At 43.0% G+C, this 25,682-nt stretch overlaps 1 protein-coding gene across 2 annotated transcripts in view; it reads right to left on the bottom strand.

Moving 5' to 3' along the window:
• Positions 1-25,373, bottom strand: part of nek11 (NIMA-related kinase 11) — a 110,561-nt gene extending 85,188 nt beyond the window's left edge. Inside the window, exons 1-7 of one of the 2 annotated variants that reach the window (XM_046043798.1) lie at positions 25,228-25,373; positions 25,018-25,082; positions 19,729-19,855; positions 10,452-10,601; positions 8,163-8,241; positions 3,951-4,021; positions 229-348 (exon numbers count right to left, since the gene is read on the bottom strand). In XM_046043798.1, coding sequence (XP_045899754.1) covers positions 229-348; positions 3,951-4,021; positions 8,163-8,241; positions 10,452-10,601; positions 19,729-19,855; positions 25,018-25,082; positions 25,228-25,238 — 623 coding nt within the window. In that variant the 5' untranslated portion in view covers positions 25,239-25,373. The remainder of the gene's footprint in view (positions 1-228; positions 349-3,950; positions 4,022-8,162; positions 8,242-10,451; positions 10,602-19,728; positions 19,856-25,017; positions 25,083-25,227) is intronic. The other variant, XM_046043799.1, reaches the window with a different exon arrangement.
• Positions 25,374-25,682: the final 309 nt, after the last annotated feature.

Here is a 25,682-nt window from a genome sequence, read left to right as displayed (position 1 = left end):
GCAGGTTTAAGTCGCCCCCTGCTGGCTGCTGGAGAGGACGCAGGTTTAAGTCGCCCCCTGCTGGCTTCTAGAGAGGACGCAGGTTTACGTCGCCCCCTGCTGGCTGTTAGAGAGGACGCAGGTTCTTCAGCATTGGCTTTAGTCGTTTCCCAGTTCCTGTTTGGTCCCAGTGGAGAGGAACCGATAGAAACCAGGTCAGAACAGAGTCTATTAATGTGTGTGTGTTACCTGAGTCTCCCGGCCTTCTCGTCAGCAGCCTGCAGTTTGCGGAGCCTCATTCTCTCTCTGGGCGTCATCTTCTCCACCTCCGACTTCTCTCTCAGCGTCTGCAGGTGAACCTTCGTCTGCCTGCAGACAACCACACACATACACACCTGTCAGTCATCTGGAACGGTCCAATCAAATTGCAGCAACTAAGTGTATTTAGCCAAAGTCCTTTTGGGCAAGTCCTGCCACTCGGCCGACCATCTTGGCAACGCCTCCAGGCCGCTATTTCGGACTAACAAGACCAGACTGCTATCTGAATGAATGGGCAGAGAGCCAGAGCTGCACTTTCTCTGGTCACCGAGACATAAAAACTACATGAACAGAATCAGCAGGAAAATCTGATAAAAATTGCTGTTAAAAGCAGACGATTGGCTTTCTAGCGGTAGGGGCAGGATAACCGCCATCTTTACAGTTATGGGCTTTCCCCATAGAGTTGTATTGAGAATGTGACTGAGTAGCGTGTCTCCTCTAAAATGTCTCTGATTCAGCCAAGTACTGTACTAAAGTACAATTTTATACTTCTACTCTCCTTCATCTCAGAAGATTTCATTTAAATAGTTTGAGGCCCAAAGAGGGAAAAGATCAAATATTTAACAAATAAAACGCACAGATTAGAAAAAAAAACTCTAAACCAGTAATGCTAATTCATGAATCCGAGCTTTTTTCCTTCGTTTCTTTCCTCTCCCATGAATCATCTCAGGACCCCTATGTTGAGAACCACTGGACTGAACTAGCTGACTGTGTATAAAGTAGTAAAACTAGCTCCACCTCGAGCAGCTACAATAGTGAAATTATCAGTACTAAGATTCTAATGATGTATAATCAGTAACTCTACTGCTGAACGAGTACTTTTACAACTGATATTTAAGGAGGCTACATTTTGCTAAATATATTTATATACTTTTACTTAAGTAAAATTACGAATGCAAGGATTTTACTTGTAATAGAGTATTTTTACATTCTGGTATTGGTGCTTTTACTTCTTACTAGATCTGAGTCCTTCCTCCACCTCTGTATATTCTTCTTCCTCTCCTAAAGTCTGCCAACAGGGCCGCCGCCAAAACAGAGAAACTGTAGTTTCCTGTGTGTTGTTGAAACCGACCTGCGTGGTTTGAGTTGGTTAACAATTCAACACAGCTACTCACTGAAGAGTGTGTGTTCAGAAGTAATAGAGAGTGTGTTCTTAAGAGGGCTGAGGCAAAGAAGTAGGGCTGCACGATTTATCTAATTGCAATGGCGATGTTGTCATGTGCGATTACATAACCGCAAAAAAGTGTACGATTTAATAAAACAGAGAAGGTCTGAAGCGGTCAGACAGAAAAATGGGAGAAGATAAGGAAAGTTTGTGTTCGGCTCGCTGCCATTTAACGTTTTAATGCTGTAACAGTGCCTTTTGTTGTTCAACGTTTCATTAAGCCGACGTGCCTTTAACACTAGAACCGCCAGGGTTCGTTGTATACCTATAACCGCCATAGCGGGTAAAATTTACCTGCTATAAAAATGCCGTGATTTTATGATTATTTCTGCTACATGTTGCTCCAACACACTTTGGGAAACATTTAGCACATTGGCTGTGCATTTCCTATAAACACCATCCCCATATTTCAGGCATTTACACAATGTTTATTCTATTTTATTCATTGTCTTCACCGTGCAGGTCGTTCGCCTGCGCTGCGCACACACGGCGGCTCTTTTGATGTCATCCACTCGCCGCTGTTATAGATGTTATAGCCTAGTTATATTCTAAACACAGCTTGAATTTCAATGCAGCATACAATTTACAAAAAAGACTGACTGTTGTAGTGTTTTATAGGCGGTAATAATAATAGCCTCATAATGTCGGCTAGTTTTTATTGTTCTGCTTATTTTTTCAGAATTCATCGGGCATACATAGCTACAAAAGTTTGAAAGTCCAAATAAAAGTAGGCTATTTATTCGAAAAAAAAATGATTATCATCAATTCCAAAATTCATAGTAGATTTTTACCCAACGGAAAAATGTATAGGCCTAATGATCAAAGAGTCAAAAATCAAAAAACTAAGCTACTGCAGCATTAGTTCTGATGATCATGTAGCAACACAAAAGCTATGAGCAGCGGCTTTTATGCATGTTTACTTCATTCAAGTGGATCAGCTGTCAGATAATGACCCTTCAGATGCAGAGTCAACCCAGGACACGTCGCTCAGCCCCCCCATCACACTCTCCTTCGCTCTCTGTGCTGAGCAACTGTAATGCCTGTAGTGGGAAAGGCGTTGCCAATAGCAACATAGAATGGTTATCTAAACGCGTGACATGAACAGCGCTAACATGACCCGCTGGCACTTATAGGTATAAATGCCCATTTTTTAAATCTGGCTTTATATTGATATATTTTAACAATAGGGGGCGCTATATAACACACTTTTAGGAAAAGTCAGAGACTGGGGGACTTGAATATTATATTGAAAAAAAGATACGTACAATCAAAAAACAGCCGCGTGTAAATTTGACCCGTTCGTTTGACCCGCGGTTCTAGTGTTAAGTTCAACTTTTCGTCAACCGACCAATCACAGCCATTAAAAAAGGTTTGACGTACTACAGCAAACTTTCAAATGATGAACAATATGATTATTGACAAGTTAGTCCTTAGCATCAACAAATTAGAGACCGATGTTGAGCCTTTTTCTTGCACAAAGTTTAAATAAATAAATAAAATAAAACCCCACAGAAATGAAACAGCTGTATCTAAATTTAATATTCATCCAGTGGTAAAATAGTACACAATCATATGAACTTCTAATGAATATAGTAATTAATATAGGCTATTACTGTTATTCTTACTGTGTACTATTAACTGAACATTATAGGCTACTCTTTCTTTAATGTTATAATACTATACTGATACACTGATGTGTACTAGTTCCTCCTCTGTGGATAGTGTCTCTGCAGTGGAGTGAGGATGCCAATATTTGCTCCTTCTAGCGTAGATCAACACGCTCCCTTACTTCTGTTTTACTAGTTATTGGTATAAATATTGTTTATCACTTAACTTTGTTCAAAAACACATTACAACAGTCATTATTTTGTGCATTTTCCTTAATATTCAAGCAAGTAGACATTTTTTCCCATTAAAATCAAGTCGCAATATGACTTTCTCCAAATCGTGCAGCCCTACAAAGAAGTATGACGAAGAGGAGGAAGAAGAAGAGGAAAATTATAGTGTGGGATGGTGGAGGAAGAAGAAGAAATAATGGGCAAAGATGAGCAAAAGTAGCAGGGAGAGGATTATTAAGAGCACAGCCAGAGGTGATGAAGGATGAGGAAGACAAGGAGAGGAAAAATGAGGGAGAGGAAGACCACCGAGATGTGATGGGGAGGAGGAACAAAACAGAGGAAGCAGATGAAGAAATGCAAAGTGGAGGAGAGACAGAGGAGGAGGAGTAACAGCCAGAGGAGAGGACAGAGAGAAGATGAAGAGGAGGATGAATAAACATGGATAATGAAGAGTTATAATGAATAAAAGAAGGAAGAAGAAAGATCATTGTGAAAGGGACAAGAAGAAGGAAAACAAGAGGGGAGAAAACACAACAGGAGGAGGTGCAGCGATAAAAGGAGAGGAAGAAGAAGAAAGGGAATGTAGAGGAGAGGAAAATAAATAGGAGAATGTAAATAGGGGTATGATGATAAGGAGAGGAGAGTCTTACATGTTCTTGGCGATGAGTTCAGCGTCTTTCTTTCCATCTGACGACACAAAGACAAACCTGTCCTTCATGTTCTGTAAACAGAGACGTACGGTTACTGACGGATCGTTCCATTTATAACAAGAGCGCGACATAAAGGGTATTTATAGGAAACTGCCCTCTTACTTCTGTGTTATTTTATAGGTATGCACTTTATTTGCATGTTTACAGTTTTTTTCACAGTTGTATTTGCAGTGAAAGGGGCGATCACTGTGGCTGTCTCAGCTGCGGGCGGCGCTGCCTTCTTCAGTTCACTGAGCACCAGCCAACTCGCCACCGTGTACTTCCTTTATTCTTTCAGGTGGGTAAATGTCACATAATCGAGATCTATTTAGTGTACCGTTTATAAATGGTAATATTAGTTATTTGGGCTATTGGGACGAGTCGGCATAGCTTGCCAGTTACGATGAGTCCAGTTTCACCTGTGGAAGGGAGTCAGATGTAACGTTTGCCTGACTCCACTGATACGTATGTATGTTTAGGATTTATTGTCTTGTTTTGTAGTTGACATTTTCTTTGTTTGATTTTGTTACATCCAAACGTTTAGCTAACAGAATGAAGACCGTTAGAGGCAGATCCTGAACCCTCATTGTTAATAGTCTATTCTATGTTTATTGTGAGTCTGTTATCTAACTGATTTAAAATGAAGATATTTAGGGAATGTACAGTTATTGTATTTTGATATATTGTGATTTTTGTATTATACTGTTATTTTTTAATTTTGTCATTTGTTTGTTCCAACGAAGTTCATTTGGCAGTTCCAACAAGATGTAAGTAAAACCACTGAGGACCGGCCAACTCTCCACCGTGTACTTCATTTATTCTTTCAGAGTAAATGTATTGTATGACTCGAGTCAACCTGCACTCTATGGGTGTAACACACGCATAAAATTCCTAATTCATAAAGTAACTGAAGCCGTCAGATAAAGTTAGCGCAGGAAATAGTCAGACAGGAAGTATTGTTCAGATTTTTCATTTTAATGTGTTTACATGTTGTTTGCTGGCCGACGTTATGTTAAGTCACTAAAGTCAAATAAAGCAGCTCCTCTACGTACACAACAAACTCCTCCCCCTCGTTTCCACCGGAGTGGAAGGTGGGTGGGATGGAAGCTCCGGTCATAAAAAAGTGTTTTTCCATTTGTAGGTTTAGCAAAAAGAGTTACACATGTCACCATTTTCCAGCAGACTTTCATCACAAGTCATTTACATTTATTCATTTAGCTGAAGCGACTTACAGCTGCTGCACATGTCAGAGGTCACACGCCTCTGGAGCAACGAGGGGTTAAGTGTCTTGCTCAGGGACACATGGTGGATGTGTCACAGTGGGAATCGAACTCAGGTCTCCCATCACCACCCCATGTACACATGAACAAAGGTGGTATATGGTAACACATTGAACCTGTGGGGGCTCTCACTGAGGATCTCTCTGCCTCCTGCTGGGTTTTTCTCTGAGCTGAAGAGCCACAGCTTGAAACCCTTCTCTGCTTTGATATCCCATAGTGCCACGGTGCAGAAATGCATGCTATCAGCAGAACCATATTTCAGGAGAAACCATGGCAACCGAGTTTAGAAATGTGTTATCGCTCTTTGGGTGCCCCGCGTATTCACCGGGACAAGGATCAGGCCTGCAGCTGTGATTTATGACAAACTGTGTGACAACAATATCCTGCTGAAACACACACAGTCCTCACCTTATCTGTTACTACGTTTGCGAGAACGAGAGAAAATGCATGAATATGAGTCATTTCCTGCTGCAGCTTAATGGGTAATAGGCTGTGTGTGTGTGTGTGTGTGTGTGTGTGTGTGTGTGCTCCAGATGCACACACTGCAAAAGCCACATGAAACACAAATTTGGCTCATAAGTCACCTGCTTTTAGAGCCACCAGGTGTTTAATAAGCACGTTCTTTGGACGCCATCGTGTATTCATTTAACAGCCACGTGTCAAATCTACGCCCGGTCACATGATCATTATAGCCTGACTGCCTTATTAAAAACCTCACCATCTCACTAAGGGCCCGTTTCCACCAAAGCGTTTTTTTCTGACGCCGGCCTCTTTTTTTCACTTCATGGCAACGGGAGCGCCAGCAGCGTGACGAGGCACTGAGCGTTTTTTTCCGTCACCAAGAGCTGAAAAATTTGCAACTTAGCGCTCGTCACTCACTTTTTACCCAGCTGTCCAATCACAGAAGAAGAGGGGCGGGACAAATACCACACCGTAGCAACGGTTACTATCCTGGAACAGGGCTTCGTCCAACCTCAGCTCTTGGACCAAACGGCGGTACTCGCTGAGATGTCCTCAGAGCCGGGAGCAGCGCTGCAGCTTTTGGACAAATAAACCCCCGTAGTCGGTCTGGATTCTGCTCTGACAGCGACGCCGTTTACCCGCAGGAGGAGCTCAGCGTTAACTGCTTTTAATAAATTAGCTTTTTAGTTTTTGGGATTACAGTGTTGATTATCTTCACTGGAGCTTCTCAGCAGCTTCCGTGCACATCTGGTTCCAGTGTTGTTGTTTGTGAGCAGATGATAGCGAGGTAGGGAAGAAAGAGAGCCACATGTGTATTCTGGCTTTTTGTGGAGCTTTTGCGTTCACCGCGGCTCCGTCTAACAGCCGCTCTGGAGTGAAGTCAGAGTCGCATGAATTCTGATCTGTCTGTCCAGACTAGGGGTGGGAATCTCTGGGCACCTCACGATTCGATTCCGATTCAGAGGGCTGCGATTCGATGATAAAACGATTATCGATGCATCTTGATGCATCATGTTTTCTATACAGGATCTCTGAATAATTACTAAGCATTTAATTTGCGCATTAAAATCCAGAAGAAACATCTCCTAGTTAGCTTAAAAGGACTAGTTTGCATCCCCAGTTGACTTTATTAATCTCAGCCCCACGGTCCCTCATTTCTTCAACAGCCAGCTGAAACATTATTATCAGGATGTTCAGTATGTGTCCAGGACAGAGCTGCACACCAGTTTAGTCTCAGCTTGTGCCTGATGTTTTCAACCCTTGACTAGCAGATTAGTTAGTACTGACATACAGCTGATAATTAATATTACTACATTACTAATTTAGCTAACGTTGCACAAATAAATCAATATTTTTAGCACCTTTCACGGGACCCAAGGACGCTTTCCACATAGTTACAGAACAACAAAAAGTCATTCAGGACTGAATGCCTTGGTAAAGAGCTGGGTTTTTAGTCCAGACTCTGTGGGGATGAAGGTCCAGAGGGTGGGGGCTGCGACGCTGAGACCAGGGGAGATGTTAGCTCGCGCTAACAACCTTCACTTTTCCAGTTATTAGGGAAACTACAGACTTTTATTAACGGACACACAGCGACCTCTGCTGCACATTTTATACCAGACTGAAAGTTACTGCTAATATTTTTCCTCCGCTAACTTTCACCGTCACGTTCTGCAGCTCTCTCTCTCTCATTCGCTCGGCCTCACACATGTCACCGCGCTCGCACAGATCGCCCGCGAGTTAAAATCATCACTTGCACATTGATATCAATGATTATGTGACATTTAAGCAGGGTGGTTATTCATTCTGCAGCAGCGGTGTGCCGAACACAGGGGGAACACTGCTGAGTTCCGCCTTTTGCGTTCCGTCAACATTTTGTTAGCGTTTAAATAATCCATTTTTAGACATTAATCGATCATAATCCACGTCCGCATCACGATGCATCTAAGAATCGATTTTTTCTCCCACCCCTAGTCCAGACTGAGTCTAACAAGCAACAAAGTGGAAGGTGTTAGACGTTCAAGACATAGTTAGATATTTAATAGGGGTGTGACGAGAAACTTAGAGAAGAGACAAGACTCACTAGAAGGGTCACGAGATTGAGATGAGACGAGATTAGAAACTCCATTTTTAATAGCTCCTGTGTTTCAGCAGGTCTTCTGCTCATACATACGTACACCTGGATATCCCTTGTTTAGTTTTGTTGTCACCATTTGTTTAAATAAACCTTTAATTTACCTTCTCCGTTTCCTGTGTACAATAGCAGACCCTAACAGATGTTAGTTTGCGTACTTTCCCCTCCCCCTCACAGTTTCAGTGTTTTATTTCCATACAGCCCTTCTGGGGACCCTATGATACAGACATTGGAGTGCTGTTTTCATTTCATCTATGTAAGTTGTGTCAGTCCCTATTAAAATAAATAAAAATGTTCAACCTTCATGTGTCCCTCCATGAACTTGGTCTTGAGGAGTTCTGCAGCTGACGGTCTGGATGCTGGTGGTTTCTGCAGCATCCTGGTTCAAAGAGAGACAAAACACAGCACATCAGTGTTAGCAACATGTTATGTCTTGTTTGTTTAATCTGTATGTCACGTAAAAACCACGGTTTGGGGTTAAGGGCGAGTTAGATGCTGGAACCATTTCGCTCACTGCTTCTGTGCAGCGTCTCCAGCTGGTTGCCCAACCTCGATCTCACAGTGACAACAAGACTCCAGGAGGAACTCCGCCAAAAACAACAAACTCTTGTTTTGACATTATTGGACATGCAGGTTCCCGGACTTCACACTTTCTGTGAGCTCCAGATGCATCTTCCCGATATTGGCCTCTCTCCACTGGTTACCAGTCAACACAGAGGATTTTAAGGTGCTGTTGATTATTTTTAAGGCGTTACGTCGATTGGCTCCATTGGATATTTCAGATTTCCTAATCCAGGCCTTTCAGTCTTGGATGAAAACAAAGGGTCCTTTTCGATTGTGGCCCCAAGACTGTGGAATAAACTTCACATTATTATTAAGTGATCCCCAACCACTGAGACTTTTAGGTTTTAAAACGTGTTTTTATTCTTTGGCGCTCGAGTCAGCTCAGGGACAATTGTGCTTACCCGTCTTGTTTGTGTCTATTTATTGTTGTATGTTTTATTTGATTGGTCTGTTTTTTGGCACTTTGTCCACATCGGTTTTAAATGAGCTTTATAAATATATTGACGTGACAACAATCAGTCTACCCATGTAGGTTATACACTGTAGCGTGACAAAGCGTAGTTATTTGACACAAAAGGTAACCTCCAGCGTCCGTATGAGACGCAGCTGTTTGCTAGTGCATTTATTTCCTGACTTAGGTTTAGGCACGAACTTATGTGACGGTTAACCTCTTCCTGTAAAATTCATGCAAAACGCCTCTTCAAGGCAGATCCAGAGTAAATTGAATGTAGTTCTTGAACCATTTGGAGTATCTGCCTGGTTTTGGGCTTCTCTGAAAGACAACACTCTGGAGTGTCTAACCCAAAAAGTCAGAATGACTGTAAGAGCTACTGGGATTGATTAATCTAAGTTTAAACACACTAAAACTAATAGATTTTTCATTTCTGCTTGAAAATGTTTGCTTACAAATGCTCAGCTACAGCTGGGAAACACTGTAGCAGCATAAAGCCTTACCCTGTCCAAGTTTAAATTTCATAGCAATACCATGAAAAAATATTATTTGTCTGAGTGTCTGTCTTAGCGCATTTTTTCTAAAACAGCTCCGCCCCGTGGCGGAGGCGGCTGCTGCCGCATCGCTCCGCAGCTCAACACAGACGTGCTTTTTTGCTGCTAGATCATGAACTTCCTACTTAAAGCTGGATATCGTTATTTGCAGAATTTTACTGGCTACAGGAAGTGTGAATACAAGCTATCGTAGTTGTTTACATTCAAATCGGCGTTATAATGACATACGAGCCACGACTGCTACTGGATTGGATCGTCTGGACCTTTGACAGCGTAACAACCGTTTTGTTGGAATATAATCGATCGGTGGATTAAGTTACTGTGAGGCTTCAGAGTCACGTCACTTTTGCTTGTCCTGGTTGGTCTGACAGAGGCGCTGATTGGACCCGCTGTGGTGACTGTATCTTGAAATGTTTGCATTGGTCGAATCACGAGGATTTTAGCTTTCAAACGGTATGAACATATGAGTATGAAGTTAACATAGCAGGACCTGACGGCCTGTGGGCGGGCCGCTGGAATGTTAAGAGCTAGCTTGCAACTTAGCAACCGGAAGCGCTAAGTAGCTACCAGTGTTTTCGCCCGCCCCAGGCGTCATATATAGACGCGCCTGGAGGCGTCTCATACACGCGCCGAAGGTTACCTCTTACGTCAAATAACTACGCTTTGTCATCCTTTCTCAAATCGTCTGTATATGACGCCCTGAGATGAGAACGGCTCACTGTTCATAGGCTGCAGTCTGGTGTTTGTTTTTAAAGACATCTGCTGTTAGCCATCCTGGCGGCGTGACTCTGCGGATATCGTAGTAACGTGTGACTGAAGCCAATAATCCAGAGGGTAGACATTTGGATTCAGCCCATCTGTCAGCCCAGCTTCCTCTGAGGAAAAGTTTTTTCCTGCCTGTGTTGAGCTCAGTGTTTGCTTTCTTTATTTGCATATTAATAATTCAGTTCCTTGTGAGTTGTCTGACTAAAACAAACCCTCAGCGGCTTCACAGTGAAGCCAGTGTTGTCTCCCCCTCACCTCTGCATGACAGAGTTCAGGTCCTGAGAGTATCCGGCGGGCAGCGCCGGGGTTTCTCCTTCCACGATCTTCATCAGCACAGACAGGAAGTTGGGACCCTGGAAGGCGTGAGTCAGGGAGCACATCTCGTAGAGGAGGCAGCCCAGAGCCCTGCAGGTCAACACATACCAGGAACATCAGTTTCTGTTCTTAAAACTGCTGTGAAGAAATGCTCTGTGCACCAATCACACGTCTAAAACACTCAAATGATTAGTTTGAAGCAATAATCAGTTTCTCTGATCAGCGTAAAACTGAAATCAGAGGTGTCACCTGATCAATGTTCTGTTCTCTCTCTCTGTTAGCTCTGTGTTTGGTCTCCACCCTTGGTGTTGCCAGGTCATTTTTCCGGGTTTTGACTTTAGCCCCCCGAATGTAACTCAAGAACAACATCAAAAATATTTCGTATTAATGTAATAATCCTCATGACGCAGCCTGTCTCGCAGGAGGCTACTCGCTTTGAGGCTCATGTAACGTGACCCCCCCCACACTGACATCGCAGTCACAGGGTCACACACAATTTTCGGATTTGGTCAAAAAAAATACAGGGCGTTGGTCGACCCCCCAGGCTGCAGGAGGCGCCGTCAGCATTAACCACAGAAGGGGGCAAAACCACAAACATGTTCACCCTTCGCCTCCATCATCCTGCAAATTTTTCTACGGTAGAGAGAGGAAGTTGCAGTTTGCTCGCTGTGACACGGGAAACATTTAGGTTATGGTAATGTCGTAGCTACGTTATCGTGACTTGACAGTATTTTCTGTCTCCTGCTTATTCAGGCAGCTTCAAAGAAACGAGAGCGCAGTTAGATAAAGTGTCGTGTCGTGAAAATCTGATATCCTGACAGCTCTAGTCTGAAGTCATCTTCTCCGTAGAAACATCTGATGGATTCAGCTTCATGTTTGTTAACCCTTTCACGCATAGTGGTCACTACAGTGGACAGCTTTTCGAAAGCCGCTTACCTGTATGGGCCGGTTCTGATAGTCTAAGTTGCACATCAGCCACTACAGTGGATGCTAGTGTGTTATGCCACACACTGCCACCCTCTGGTAAGCCGTTGTAAGTGCAACTTAAATTTGTCAAAACCAAATGGCCGACGGCCGATCAAGAACACTGTGCAGCTCCGGTAAATCTTGCCGTTCCTCCAATTATAGGAGACCCCTGCAGGTAAATCAAATTTGGTAACAACTAAGGAGTAATACGATTGTTAAACTTTCCAATAGGGCTGTGCCCGACTAAGGATTTTCCGCTTTAATCTTGAAAAGCTGCAGAGCTGCAGTCTCTTTTCATTCAACTTACACAGTAAATTTCCAGCTACACTGAGGCTTTTGAAGATCTCTCTCTCTCTCTCTCTCTCTCTCTCTCTCTCTTCTCCGGTCTTGTGCAGTTTTTGCCGTGCTGCACAGCTGCATGCATGTCGTGGTTCCTCATGGGTTTATTTCAAGTAGCGGCTGTATAGAAATTATAATATTCTTTATGTGGTTCATCAATGGTGATAAATTATCCGAAAGTCCCGCGAGGTGCGGAAAACTCGGCACAACACCAGTAAAGCTGGAGCTCCTTCTCTTCAGCAAGTGTTCCTCTTCTGCCACTGCGCACACACACGCTACGTCATGTGCACTGACGAACCAGGGTTAGGGTTACAATTTGAATTTATTCACGCACTTTAAAAACATTTACTAAAAGTTTTTTTCTTTTTACATGTTTATTTACATCATTAAACACTGAAATATCGTAATAGGCTGTATATTAACTTACTGGTAAAAAAACTGGTAGTTCTATGTAAAATCAGATGTTGAGCACCCCCATATCGCCTAAATGGTGTGATCCTTGTTTCACTGCGAAGCTTCGACTGTGAGATTGACAGTCGAATCAGGCTCCGCCCATCGAAGCATCGAGACTTTGACTATTCAGGGTCTAAGTATTTCCAAGTATTGATTTTATGTTTTTGATGTGTATGTTATGTAATTACGAACAATCATTTGTCTACTAAACTGGACATTATGCATCGCTGGCTGTATTTAAACTACAATAAACTATCACTGAGACTTTCTTGAAAATACTTCATGTGCACTAACTTTTTTGGACATAAATCAATGGATTTATGTTACACTTGCAGGTTTTGTAACAAAAACCATATTTTGTGCAGATTAGTTCCATTATGTGAGTAAAATTTAGTGTCTTGCAGCAAGTAATAGAACGGTATTCAGGACGGTGGAGCCAATTCCATCACATTTAAGTGAGGATAATACCTTGATGAATGGCTGCCACAAATAGGAGAAACCTCAATTCTAGTTTTCTTTGGCATGCAGAAAGTGCAATAAAAACCCAGGAATAAAATCCTGAGAAGCTTTCATAATTCATGCATGAAACGTTGAGCTGTGGACACAACAAGGCTGCAGAATTCCTCGAGACCAAGTTCATGGTGGGACACATGAAGATTGAACATTTTTATTTATTTATGGTTTATTTTAGTAGGGGCTGATATAACTTACATAGATAAACTGAAAACAGCACTCCAACGTCTGTATCAGTGTGTTTAGCAGTTGTTTGGGGGAACTATGACGGCAGAATCTTTACAAATCAAACAACCTGTCCACGTTCTGCCACGGTGCAGACACAGGAAACAGAGGTACTTGGCCCAGATGGTGACATCAAGGTAAAGCTTGGGGTATTTATTGGCATAAACAGTGACATTACAGCTGAGGTGAAGGTTGGCAGTCCAAAAAAACAACAACAACAACAATGAAGTGGTAAAACCGCACACGGAAGATCCAGCAAGAAACCCCAGGAATAATCCAGAGACACCACAGAACACACAGGTAAGAGGTAAGCAGGGCGGAGATAACGAGACACAGGTGAAACACATTAGAGCAGGCGCAAACAATCAACCCCTGAAACAGAAGCAGGGGAGGTCCAGACCAACACCCCAGGACCGTGACACAGTCCATCGATCTGCATTAGCTGCAGTCTGATACTAAAATGAGCTCCTGCAGCACCTCTGGACTCAGTTCCAGGTGTTTTTACACTAATAAACGAGTAAATCCTTATTAAGCAACCTCAACAGCAGTTTAATAAAAACAAACTGCAGCGCTGCGATGATCTGTGTGGTTTGAACGAGGGCAGTGAGGAGGCAGCCGCTGATCTGAGGTTTGATTAAAATGCAGTGAAGCTTCTCAGCTGCGCTCTGACTCTTATCTCGGAGTTAAACCTCTTTGCTCTGTTACAGCATGAAGATTGAAGATGGCGGGGTGCTGCACGGTAAAAACTCTGTACAAGACAGGTGAATGGGTAGAGAGAGAGAGAGAGCTCAACAATAAGCCTCAGTTTAGCTTCGGCTCGCAATGGCCCCGCACAAAAACACACATGATTCGACTATCAGTCGACTGTAGGCAGGACTTGGCGATTCTGATTCGACTATGTAAATCCTTAAAATCATCATGGACTCCACAAACAACAGACTGGACGCAATAACTAAGGATCTACAGGACATAAAAACAAGCTTGCAATTTACACAAAAAAGACGTGGATGATATTAAAACTGATGTCGCTAAAATGCGACGCCATGCAGTCAGACATCTTTAAAGTTTGTGACAGTTTACTTGCTGTCACTGACAAAATAGAGCATTTGGAGGGTCGATCCAGGCGTAACGACCTCGTTTTTGAGGGAATAGAGGCGGCACCAGGAGAGATCTGGACGGAGGAGAATGTGAAGAAAGTACCGGCAGAGAAATTACAGCTACAGCGAGGGATTGAAGTGGAGAGGGCCCACCGTACAGGGACACCTGGGGAGACAGAACAAGGCCAATTGTGGTGAATTTTATGAGGCACAAGGACAAATCTGCCACATTACAACGCACCAAGTCTCTGAAAGGATCCAAAATATTTATCCACGAGGATTTCACGGATACGGTGAGAAAGGGAAAGGGGCGATGATGCCTTTCTACGACATGACAGACTGATCATCCATCCCCGGGCCAGTCCGCCAAAATAGACAAAAAATATTTAATCTCCCAACCAGGTATGCTGAATCGCTGAAGGGTCCATGGATATACTAAACAGGATTATCAGTAAGAAAGAGCACGAGTCTAATTATCCCCAGTTTTTCATTGGTAATGAAAAAAAAACATTGCTAACATGGAGGATGTGGTCAATAACTTTAATAAATATTTTGCAAATGTTGGACCAGATTTAGCTGGAAAAAATTCTTCTCCACAGATAATCAAAAACAAATATGATAATCTTAATAAAAGAAGTCAAAGTTCAATGTTTCTTCAAGCAACAGAAGGTGTCAACATAGAGTATATGAAATTAAATTCCTTGGAGTGATTTGCTGGAAATCTCACATAAAACGTATCAAAACAAAACTGTCTAGAAGTATTTCAGTTGATCATTAAACATTAATATTTGTACTAAGCAGCTTAGAAGCAGGTAAAGTGGCGACCCCGCGGGGTTTAAGAGGTTTTATACATCCAAAGAACTCCTATAAAAATCAGACCAGGCGTTTAATGGAGACCTGCGTTTATTTGTCTAAATGTGTTCCCACAGCAGGCCAGTAAAGGAGGTAGGCGGCTGTTTGGGACTCGGATATTAATTGAGGTTTTACGGTACGCGTCTTTATAAATGGTAAATGGACTGTACTTAGCATTTGTACACCACATGTCACATTCACACCGACGGCAGAGCCTTCAGGAGCAGTTTGTGGTTCAGTATCTTGCCTGAGGACACTTCGATGTGTTTGGACCAGAGTATCGAACCTCTAAGCCACAGCCGCCCCGCTGTCTTATGTTATGTCTAATTCTAACACCTTTTTAAGGAGAATATTAACTGTAAATAAAAAATACAGATTAAATGATTTTAAATGTAGAGGGAAGTACCATTTTTCAGCCCTGAGTTTTGTCTGCAGGTGTTCCTTTAAGGCTGTACATGACTGTAACCTGAGGGGCAAACCGCAGGGCCAAAAGTAATTGACCAAGCACCCGCTGCTGCTCGTTAAGGTAGCTGCTCTGAAGGAGACTCAGATGAGTGTATATTTTTATAAGCTCATTATTTGAATCTCTTCTCTCTTCTGGACTGTAAGAGGACGATGTTCAGGGAGACTCACTTCATATATCATGTGGATTTTTAGGATTATGAGAACAAACCTGACATTTTGTCATGATGATGTTGCTAAAAAACATTTTGGCATATTGTCCCAGTGAGCATTTTTGTCTCACGCCTCTGGAACGACCAGGGGTTAAGAGTCTTGCTAAGAGACACATTGGTGGATGTGTCACAGCAGGAATGAAAGCCCAAAGGCATGTGCCGTATCCACTTAAAGCTTAAAAAATAAAGAAGGAAAACTTAACTAAGTTGCTGGTTTTCTCTGCCTTCACTGTTTTTGTTTAGTTAATTAACAACCTGCTTCACTTTCTGCCGTCTCCTCCATAATTACCTCCGTCTGTTTATTGGCTCACTAACAACCAACACAGCATCCGTCAACTCAGTAAGAGTTTGTTATTCTGCTTTCTGTTTCTTTACTAATTATCTGCATGAACGAAAACCGGATCTATCATTCAGTAAGTATTAATTAAGCACACGTTTCTGTTCCATTAATAATGCTTTAACATGCGTCTGTCAGTTTATTAGATATCACTGATCCACACTAATTACTATCTACAAACCCTGTCGTACTAACGAGGCCGGAAGACAAACCTCAGAGTTCAACATCATTTGGCATAAAGAAAAGAATAAATACTGTAATAAGTCTACAGTGTGGCTCGGGCCTCCTGCAGGCTGCACCGTTCAGTACAGACACATTATGAAAGTGACAAACAACATCCTGACTATTTCAAAGTTTGTTCCGATGCTGCTGCTGCTGAAGGAGTGATGCATGTAAAAAATCCCATTTTCAGGACACTGTTTTTCCAAGATAATTCTGTAAACATCCAAAAAACTTTACAGAACTTTATTGTAAAGGTTGTCAACAATGTTTTTATGCTTGTTCACTGAACCAAAAACAATCAATGAACATGCACCTGTGGAGCAGTCGTTAAGACACTAACAGCGTGCAGACGGTAGGCAGTTAAGTTATAAAAACTTAGAACCCTAAAGAGACCTTCTGTACTGACTCTGCAAAACACCAGGAGGCGTGAGGACTGCAAATGTGGCCAATAAAATGCAATATCCGTACTGTGAGACGCCTGAGACGGCGCTACACGGAGACGGGAAGGACAGCTGAAGTCCAGAAACTTTAGTGGCACACAGGGAATGAGAGTAGCACCCGCGGGTAACTTGGTGGTAGGTGAAATCGTCGGGCCATCCGCCGCTTTGACGGACAGGAACAATGCAATGCATTAAACACGAGAGGCGTCACTTTTATTTTTTATTTTCGTTGGCCATCTTTTGAATTGGACCTCCAACTGAGTTTTTTTTGTTTGCTTACTGGGAGACAGAAAGATGGACTCCTGGGAGATCTGAACAGAGATAAGGACGCATTACTTGGTGGTTCAACTGTGGGTTTTGTAGTGAGCTCTTCCTGTATAACACTGTGGTGAACTGCGATACTATATCATTATTTAATGCCATGACTTCACTCAAATCATCTTTCTCATATTATTAAAATTTGATATTTCTTCTCCACCATTGCTCATAATAATAATTCATGCATCACCTGATTTCATCCTAACACAGGCCTGACCCACAGGAAAGAACAGTGGATATTTAATCTAGCTAATATTGTGTTGGTCAGACTGCACGCTGAGAGCTTAAAAATTAATCGCATATGAAATAGAAACATTGGTAAAACAAAATCGCAATTAGATTATTTTCCAAATTCGTTCAGCCCTAATAGTGTGTGTGTGTATATATATAGTAAGTCAATTTAAATCTGCTATAATCAGAAATCTGCCGGATGTCGCACGGCTCTGGAGCTACTAGGGGTTTAGTGTCTTGCTCAGGGACACATTGTAGTGGGATTTGAACTTGGGTCTCCCGCATCAAGGGCATGTATCCACTGCTCCATCGCCAAACCTTGACCTTTTCCTAAACCCAACCAAACTGCAATGTTTCACAACATTAACCACTAGTTTTATTTTGAAAGTCTAACCGGACGTTGCACATTAATCTTGCTAACTTGACCACGGAGCCCTACGCGTACAAAAACGATGCTAAATGCTAATGTGAAGAGTCGGGACTGAGAACGTGTTGCGATTGGACGACATGATCAAAACACCCACACGTTGAAGAAGGAAAATGTCAGAGATTACTGAAAGTATGATAGCTGAACTTCTGTGAGGAAACCTTCATCACTTTCTGCTGGTAATTACCTCCTCCTCATCCTCCTCTCTGATCTGTTTTTCACTAATTACAACAGCTGACCTCTGGCTGCTGTCAGCACTCAGTGTGTTAACAAGGTGTGTTAACAAAGGTGAACTCCTTCATCAGGAAACTTGATTAAAGTGACCTTTGACCTCTCGGCTCGGTTCGAGTGGATCCTTTGCTGGGAAAGTTTTTCACCTGTCAGAGTCGATGTTTCTCCCACAGACGAGTCGAGGACACTGAGGTCTGTTTGGTTTGTCTGTAAAACACTTGTGGTCAGATTTAACACCCAGAATAAAGAGTATTAATTTGTGTGTGTATTCTAAAATATTGCACGTGTAATTGTAGTACCTGTTACGGGTGATCAACTAAGAAATATTGCGTAGATGACAACAGGTGCAAACACAGTGGAGGCGGCAGTATTTATGAGGATTTTGTGTGTTTTAATGGTTTCCGCCATGAGAGTCTGGAGGGAAAGCAGCCACTGCGTAAAAACCTTTGTTGGTTTCATTCAGTGGAAATCGTCTGAACCTGCCCGTCCTGCCTGAGACTCCACTATGTACTTCGGACAGCACCCCTGAAAAACTGCTTTGGGAAACCCCAGCAGAAACAGATCCAGCCAGAGGGAACGACCACCGACCGTCCGCAGCGTGCCCGGTCGCTCCTCGACCTCCTGGCCCTGCCTGTACGCCCCATTCCCTCTCCGATACCTCCAACGGGTCGTGTCGCTGCTACGACCGGCGCGCTGTGAACAGCTGGTGGGTTATTAAATTCAATTCATATAGTTCATCAAATAAAATAATTGTATTTCTATATATTGGATACAGAATAATATTATTTAATATTGTTAATTTCTCTTTGTCTTCTTTCGTCACGGCTGTGTCTCCTTCTCCATCGATAACAGCAGCATCTCTGCAACTTCCTGTCAAACGTATTAAATACAGATGCTGTTGTTATACATGTCAGAGGTCGCACGCCTCTGGAGCAACGAGGGGTTAAGTGTCTCGCTCAGGGACACAATGGTGGACGTGTCACAGTGGGGAACTGAACCCGGGTCTCTCACACCAAAGGCATGTAGCTTATCCACTGCATCAGTACTGGTACGCTGCTGTCACCGCCAGGGACAAGGGCAGGCTGCAGCGCATCATTCGCTCTGCAGAGAAGCTGATTGGCTGCAATGTTCCTTCTCTTCTGGACCTGTACGCCTCCAGGACTCTGAGGCGAGCAGGAAAGATTGCAGCGCCACTGTGTGTTTTTACATATTCATGTTCACAGGATTTTTTTTTAAATCGAAGGAGGAAAAATTATAAAGATTCCTGTGCACACGTGGACGAGGCCTGAGTTGCGTCCCACCACTGATTAAATCGCTGTCGCTTCAATTAGTTTTTTACGGCTTTAGAGTAACTTTAGCCGCTGCTGTGACAGAGAAGAAACCCTGGCGAGGTCACAGAAATCTCGCTGACGTTGTTACACTGTGGGAGGAGTAAAGATTTAGTTTTCATCTTAGAACGTGAGAAATTAATTTACACCTTTTCAACATCTGGCGGTTATGAGTTTTAAACCAGAAACGATCAGATATACTGAGTGTAAATCTTTTCGACTTTCTCTCTCCTGAGCAGGTTTGTCTCATCCTTCACGTCAGCTGTTTCTGCATGTTTAACAAGAACGAACGTCTGCAGCCGCGGCCTCGACCTCGGGAGTAAATGAGCAACACGCCTGCAGACAGATTCGGAGACGTTAACACTTTCAGGAGATAAACTGCACACGACTGCCAGCTGGTACTTGCTTTCCTTCCTGCAGCAACAAAAGCTAAATGAATTCCTGCTCTTCACCTGCAGGAGTCCAGTCATCCTTCCCATGATGCACCTGTTCGCCCTCCAGCTCCAGGCCATTCTCATCAGAGGAAAACAAAAGCTGTACTCGTTCTACAAAAGCTGAGCTCACCAGATGTCGGACTTGGAGTCGTATCCCTGGTGGTTCAGCACCTCTGGGCTCATGTAGTACGGCGTCCCTGTGAAGGTAGTGGCCAGGTCACATGACCCCATCAGCAGGCAGGAAACGCCAAAATCACCTGACAGCAGCATGAGGAAAGGTCATTAAATGTGCAGGTTTGATCCTCTGCAGGCAGGAAGCAGGTCACCTGTGTTTCAGTCTGTCTACTTCTACTGCATCTCAGAGGGAAATACTTTACTTTTTACTGCACTACACGTATCTGAAGCTTTAGTTACTTTGCAGATTCAGATTAATAATTCAAAGTAGTACCAACAAACAAATTGTGATGCGTTACTATCGGTTAAGATCAGACTTCACTGATCCACAGGCAGCAACATTTAATTAATGCACCACTAATTATAAATTCAATAATATTATCTATATTATTCTGAAATGGGCCATTCTGATGTTATGAGTACATCTTAGTACTTCAAGAGTATTTGGATGGTAATACTTTTGTACTTGTGAGTAGTATCCCAAGTATTTGGGATGCATGACTTTTACTTGAGTATAAAAAATAAAAATACCTGTTATTTCTACTTTTACTTAAGTTAAAAGATCTGGGTACATCTTTGTTTATTAAAAGTGTAACGTTACAGCGTGTCTACTCTCGGTTAATAAAGTTAGGAATAAATATTATTATTATATTATATTAATATTAGTATTCATAAGCACTCGTTTTGGGCACCACCTGAAGGCCTTCAGGCCGCCCTAGGTATGGCTTGATGATTGAAGATTTTACAATTCTTTACTAGTGATCAGGTATTTAAGTAATTGCTTAATTATTTTAAATCAATTCAATCAATCAGTCAGTCTCATATCTTATCCGCTGCACCATCGCCACCACTCTAAGCTTTTTATTGATTATTTTACTGAAACATGCGGGACGGTAATATTTCCTGCAGCACTTCTGAACAAAAGTATCAGACTGAATAAATAACTCGCAGGCTTCTTTTGTTCTCACATGAGACACTGGAATTTAAAATCAGAGAGCTGTTACTGTAGTGCTTCAGCCTCCTGCTGAGTTTAAAGCACCGAAACTTCATCTTTTTCTATCACTACTAAGTGGTAATAACAAGAAAAACACGTCACGACAACATAGAAATATCATACAAGCATCACATTTAAGGAAAGTTTATGTTTTATTTTATTGAATCGTCATGTTTGATCAGGTTTCATTGGCCGGCTGACCTGTCACATGCAAGTGTGAGCGCACGGGTCCACTGGAGCGTACAACGTGACGCGTGTGCATGCTTCTGCAGCGCGGGTGAAGGCAGAGAGAGAGAAATGAAAAGCGAAGAGAGTCAGAGGAGAGAAAGAAAAGAAAGGACAGAAAAGTAAGAAGATGAGTCGAAGGGGAAGCGTATCAGGAACCATCACAGTATATTCATGATCAATATCACATTTTCTCAATATTGTGCAACCCTACTGGATATTTTGTTAATAGTTAGAATAAATATTACAAACTTTATCAGGGCTTTTGCTGCAGTCTCTTGTGATTGGGCCCAGACTTTGGGCTTTTCCTGCTGCTACACTTCTTGATCCTGACAGCGAGTATCTTTTTGTCGTGAGCTCACAGAGTGGAAATAATTTAGTACAAACAAACTTAAAAGGTTCAGTGTGTAAGCTTTAGTGGCCCACGGTGCATTCAGGCGCTCCTCTGATGGTCCCATTTGTGAAGTTGTTCTTCCCACTTCAGTGTGTGTTCAAGTGCTCTGAAGTCAGAATGTGGAATCAACATGGACGCTGCTACAAAGATGTGTTGGATTAACATCAGAGCAGATAAACACACGCAGACATCTATCTTATATATCAATTTAACACTAGAACTCGCCAACGGGTCAAATTTACACGCGATTGTTTTTTGATTGCATGTAAATTTGTTTCAATATAATATTCAAGTCCCCCAGTCTCTGACTCTACCTAAAAGTGTGTTATGTAGCGCCCCCTATTGTGATAAAGCCAGATTTTTTAAAAATTGGGCATTTATAACTATAAGCGCCAGAGGGTAAAATTTACCCCCATAGAGAATACAGTCATTTTCACGCTGTTCGTTTAGATAACCATTCTCTGTTGCTATTGGCAACGCCTTTCCCACTACAGGCATTACAGTTGCTCAGCACAGAGAACGAAGGAGAGTGTGATGGGGGGGCTGAGCAACGTGTCCTGGGTTGACTCTGCATCTGACGGGTCATTATCTGACAGCTGATCCACTTGCATGAAGTAAACATGCATAAAAGCCGCTGCTCATAGCTTTTGTGTTGCTACATGATCGTCAGAACTAATGCTGCAGTAGTCTAGTCTAGTTTTTCCCTGTGTTTTCAGGTCCCTTCAAGAGGGCGTGCGGCTCCCTCATGCACTTTTTGACCTGCGGAAGATATACAGTTTTCCAGCACTATGTGTAAAAGTGATCATATTATACATTTTTCCGTTTGGTAAAAAACTACTTTGGAATTGATGATAATTTTTTCTTTTGAATAAATACTTTTGTCCGAAAAAACAAGAAGAACAGTGTAAACTAGCCTACGTTATGAGGCTATTATTATTATCACCTATCAAACACTACAATCGTCAGTCGTTTTTCTAAATTGTACGCTGCGTTTAAATTCAAGCTGTGTTTAGAATATAACTAGGCATATAACTATACAACAGCGGCAAGTGGATGCCATCAAAAGAGCATAATGAAAAGAACAGAATAAAACATTCTGTAAATGCCTGAAATGTGGGGATGGTGTTTATGGGAAATGCACAGCCAACATGCTGAATGTTTGCCAAAGTGTGTTGGAGCAACATGTAGCAGAAATAATCACAAGATCACTGCATTTTCATAGCGGTTATAGATACGAACCCTGGCGGTTCTAGCTAAATCCACTTCTGAGAAGTTTTGAGGCGAGAAATCAAACGTGTAGATATCGAATATTGACAGTTTTACAAAAAGTGATGGCGGATCAAACATGTGCTTGAACTTTTTCAGAGTTGAGGAGACAAGAAACAAAACTCGGAAACAGAAAACATGGACCAACAGAGACCGGGGAACAGAGACAGGACGAAGCAGCATTCAGGACAACACTCAACAAGGAACAGAACAGAAATAAAGAAAACACCAACACACCACTAAACACTAGCTGACCGATAATAACCAGATAAATAATAAACAGATGCCGAACTGATCGACAAGTAAACACACAGCGAACTAAACTCTACGGATGACAGAACTAAAAAGTCGATACAAAACCCAAACCTCAGAATCAAGAACCCAAAACCCAGAAAAAGAGAAACCAAAATCCAAACACAGACAACGTCAGGACAGGATCGTGACACACACCCTGTGGTGGTCAGGGTAAGAGGAACATACTGTCAGGAATAGTTAGCCAGCGAGATCCAGTTAGCGAGTCACACAGACCTCTGCAGCCAACACAGCGGACGAGTCCAGCAGCAGCTGAACGATACCGTTAATGTTCGTACCGCTGTTATTCTATCATTACAGTCTAAAGTTATAACCTCAATCAAGAAACATCTGGCTCGTGATGTAACGTTACAGAATATTCTTTGGAACAAATAAAATATACAACAACAACAACATGCAAAGAACGGACTTGTGTTCTTGGGGAGAGCGTTCTTGCTAGTCGTTCTTGGAAGAATAAACTTGCAATGTCAGGAGCACGCAGAACGCCGCTGACGGTTTGAGACGGTGCGTTCTTCCTGGTATTGCGCAATACCCCCAAGCACAGAGGCCTCCTGCAAATACTGTGACCACAACTCTGCTGTACACTAACAATGTAATGTCTAATATATTAATAATAATAATAATAATAATAAAGCAAAGATGGTCCTCTTTCGTACTATTTCTGTTGGTTCAAGACCAGATGTTTCTGGACATCATCAACTTGTCTCTTGATTTAAGTTAAAACCTCACAAAAGTACTCAGAAAGTAATGACAGTAATGACAGAATAACAGCGGTACGAACGTTAAAACTATCTGGACTGTTGGCTACAGGCCTGCGTGTCTGAGGGCTCTGTGAGCTGACCGGTCCGCTAGCTCCCCCCGCTGACGGTTGAGGAGCGTCACAACTCGTTTGAGCACATTTTCGATTCGCCATCATTTTCACTAAATCTGCTGATATTCGACATCTAAACAGCCGATTTAGTGATGAAATAGTAAAAAACATTCTGTTGTCGGCCTCTCTCAGCTTCTTTCAGCCCCTCGCTGGGACATCTGTGCCGACAAGTTCACACAAGTTACCAACAGATGCATCCTGGGTAAAATGGGCGTGTCAAGAACACTTCCGGGAATTTTAACCGTTCTTGCCAAAATGCAAAGTTGTTTATTGGGACAGAACTTGGACGTTTCACAAGAACACAGATTGAGAAAGGCCCATTGCTTTATTATTATCACCTATCAAACACTACAATAGTCAGTCGTTTTTCTAAATTGTACGTCATCACGTTTTGTGCGCGGTGGCTTCTGGGACCAACCGTATATAGAAGTTCAATTTCCGTCAGGTTTGTCTGCGGGCTGCAGCTGGACCCTTCTCGGCCCCGCGGTGTCTGTAGATACAAATGTGTCGTTCTATGGTAAATTAAAAGCAGGTCTTTATACACCGCCCTGCGATGGACTGGCGACCTGGACAGGGTGGAGCCCGTCTTTTGCCCAATGTCAGCTGGGATTGGCTCCAGCCCCCCCGGCGACCCTGTACGCAGGATAAGCGGTTGACGATGGATGGATGGTCTTTATACACCACTGAAAACACAGTTATGGATATTATGTTGCATTTCTGTCTATAAATGCTCCTGAATATTTCCCACTGTACCTTTAAATGAAAACTAAAATTGAACACAGTTTTGGTGCTGCGAGCTCAGAGGCCACGAACGTCCAGCAGCATGTTCCTCTGTGTCTCTATGTTTAGTCCGCAGCCTCTCTGGTGAGTAAACTACAAACTTCCGTTAGAGTTTGGATCCAAAACTGCAGCCAGCAGCAGCAATCTGCTGAGTTCACACTCCAGAAATATCTGGCTGCCGGTTCAGAGCGGACTCGTTATTAACTGGAGCCACGTTTCTATTTATGATCCTGTTTTCAGATTGTTTTGTTGTCAGCGAGAGGGAGTCTTTGAAAGCAGCACGAGGGGGTCCGTAACAAACCCAACACACACACACACACACACACACACGTATGTTCGGCAAACAAACACAGAGGAAGTCCCATGAGCCTTTGCAGCAGCAGCCTTAGAGGAGGAAACTCACCGATTTTAACGAGGTTTCGTTTCAGGAAGACGTTCTTGGCCTTCAGGTCCCGGTGGAGGATCCGCCTGCAGAGAGCAGCAGTCAAAACGTTTACTGATTGATTCACTTAATTGTTGTTTGAGTGATCGATCATGTGATCAGCGCAGCTGTTTGGCTCCATTCCTCCTATTGACTGCTTGACCTTTGTTCCCATGGCGACCGTGTCCCTACCTTTCATGCATGTAGTGAAGGCCGAGCAGCAGCTGGATGAGCCAATCGATGACCTGCAGCTCAGGGAGGCTCCGCCCAGCTCGTCTCACCTCCTCCAGTTTACAGTCCAGATCCCGATCCTGACAGAGAGAGACGTGGAAATGTGGTTAGTTCAGGTTCCTGTAATGACCTCGGGACGGTGGAGCGTCTGCGGTGAGTTCAGGCGTCTGCAGTAACGGCGGGACGGTGGAGCGTCTGCGGTGAGTTCAGGCGTCTGCAGTAACGGCGGGACGGTGGAGCGTCTGCGGTGAGTTCAGGTGTCTGCAGTAACGGCGGGACGGTGGAGCGTCTGCGGTGAGTTCAGGTGTCTGCAGTAACGGCGGGACGGTGGAGCGTCTGCGGTGAGTTCAGGTGTCTGCAGTAACGGCGGGACGGTGGAGCGTCTGCGGTGAGTTCAGGTGTCTGCAGTAACGGCG

This window comes from Micropterus dolomieu, linkage group LG03 (genome assembly GCF_021292245.1).
Source record: "Micropterus dolomieu isolate WLL.071019.BEF.003 ecotype Adirondacks linkage group LG03, ASM2129224v1, whole genome shotgun sequence".
Lineage (NCBI taxonomy): Eukaryota > Metazoa > Chordata > Actinopteri > Centrarchiformes > Centrarchidae > Micropterus > Micropterus dolomieu.
This window is presented reverse-complemented; position numbering and strand designations above follow the sequence as displayed.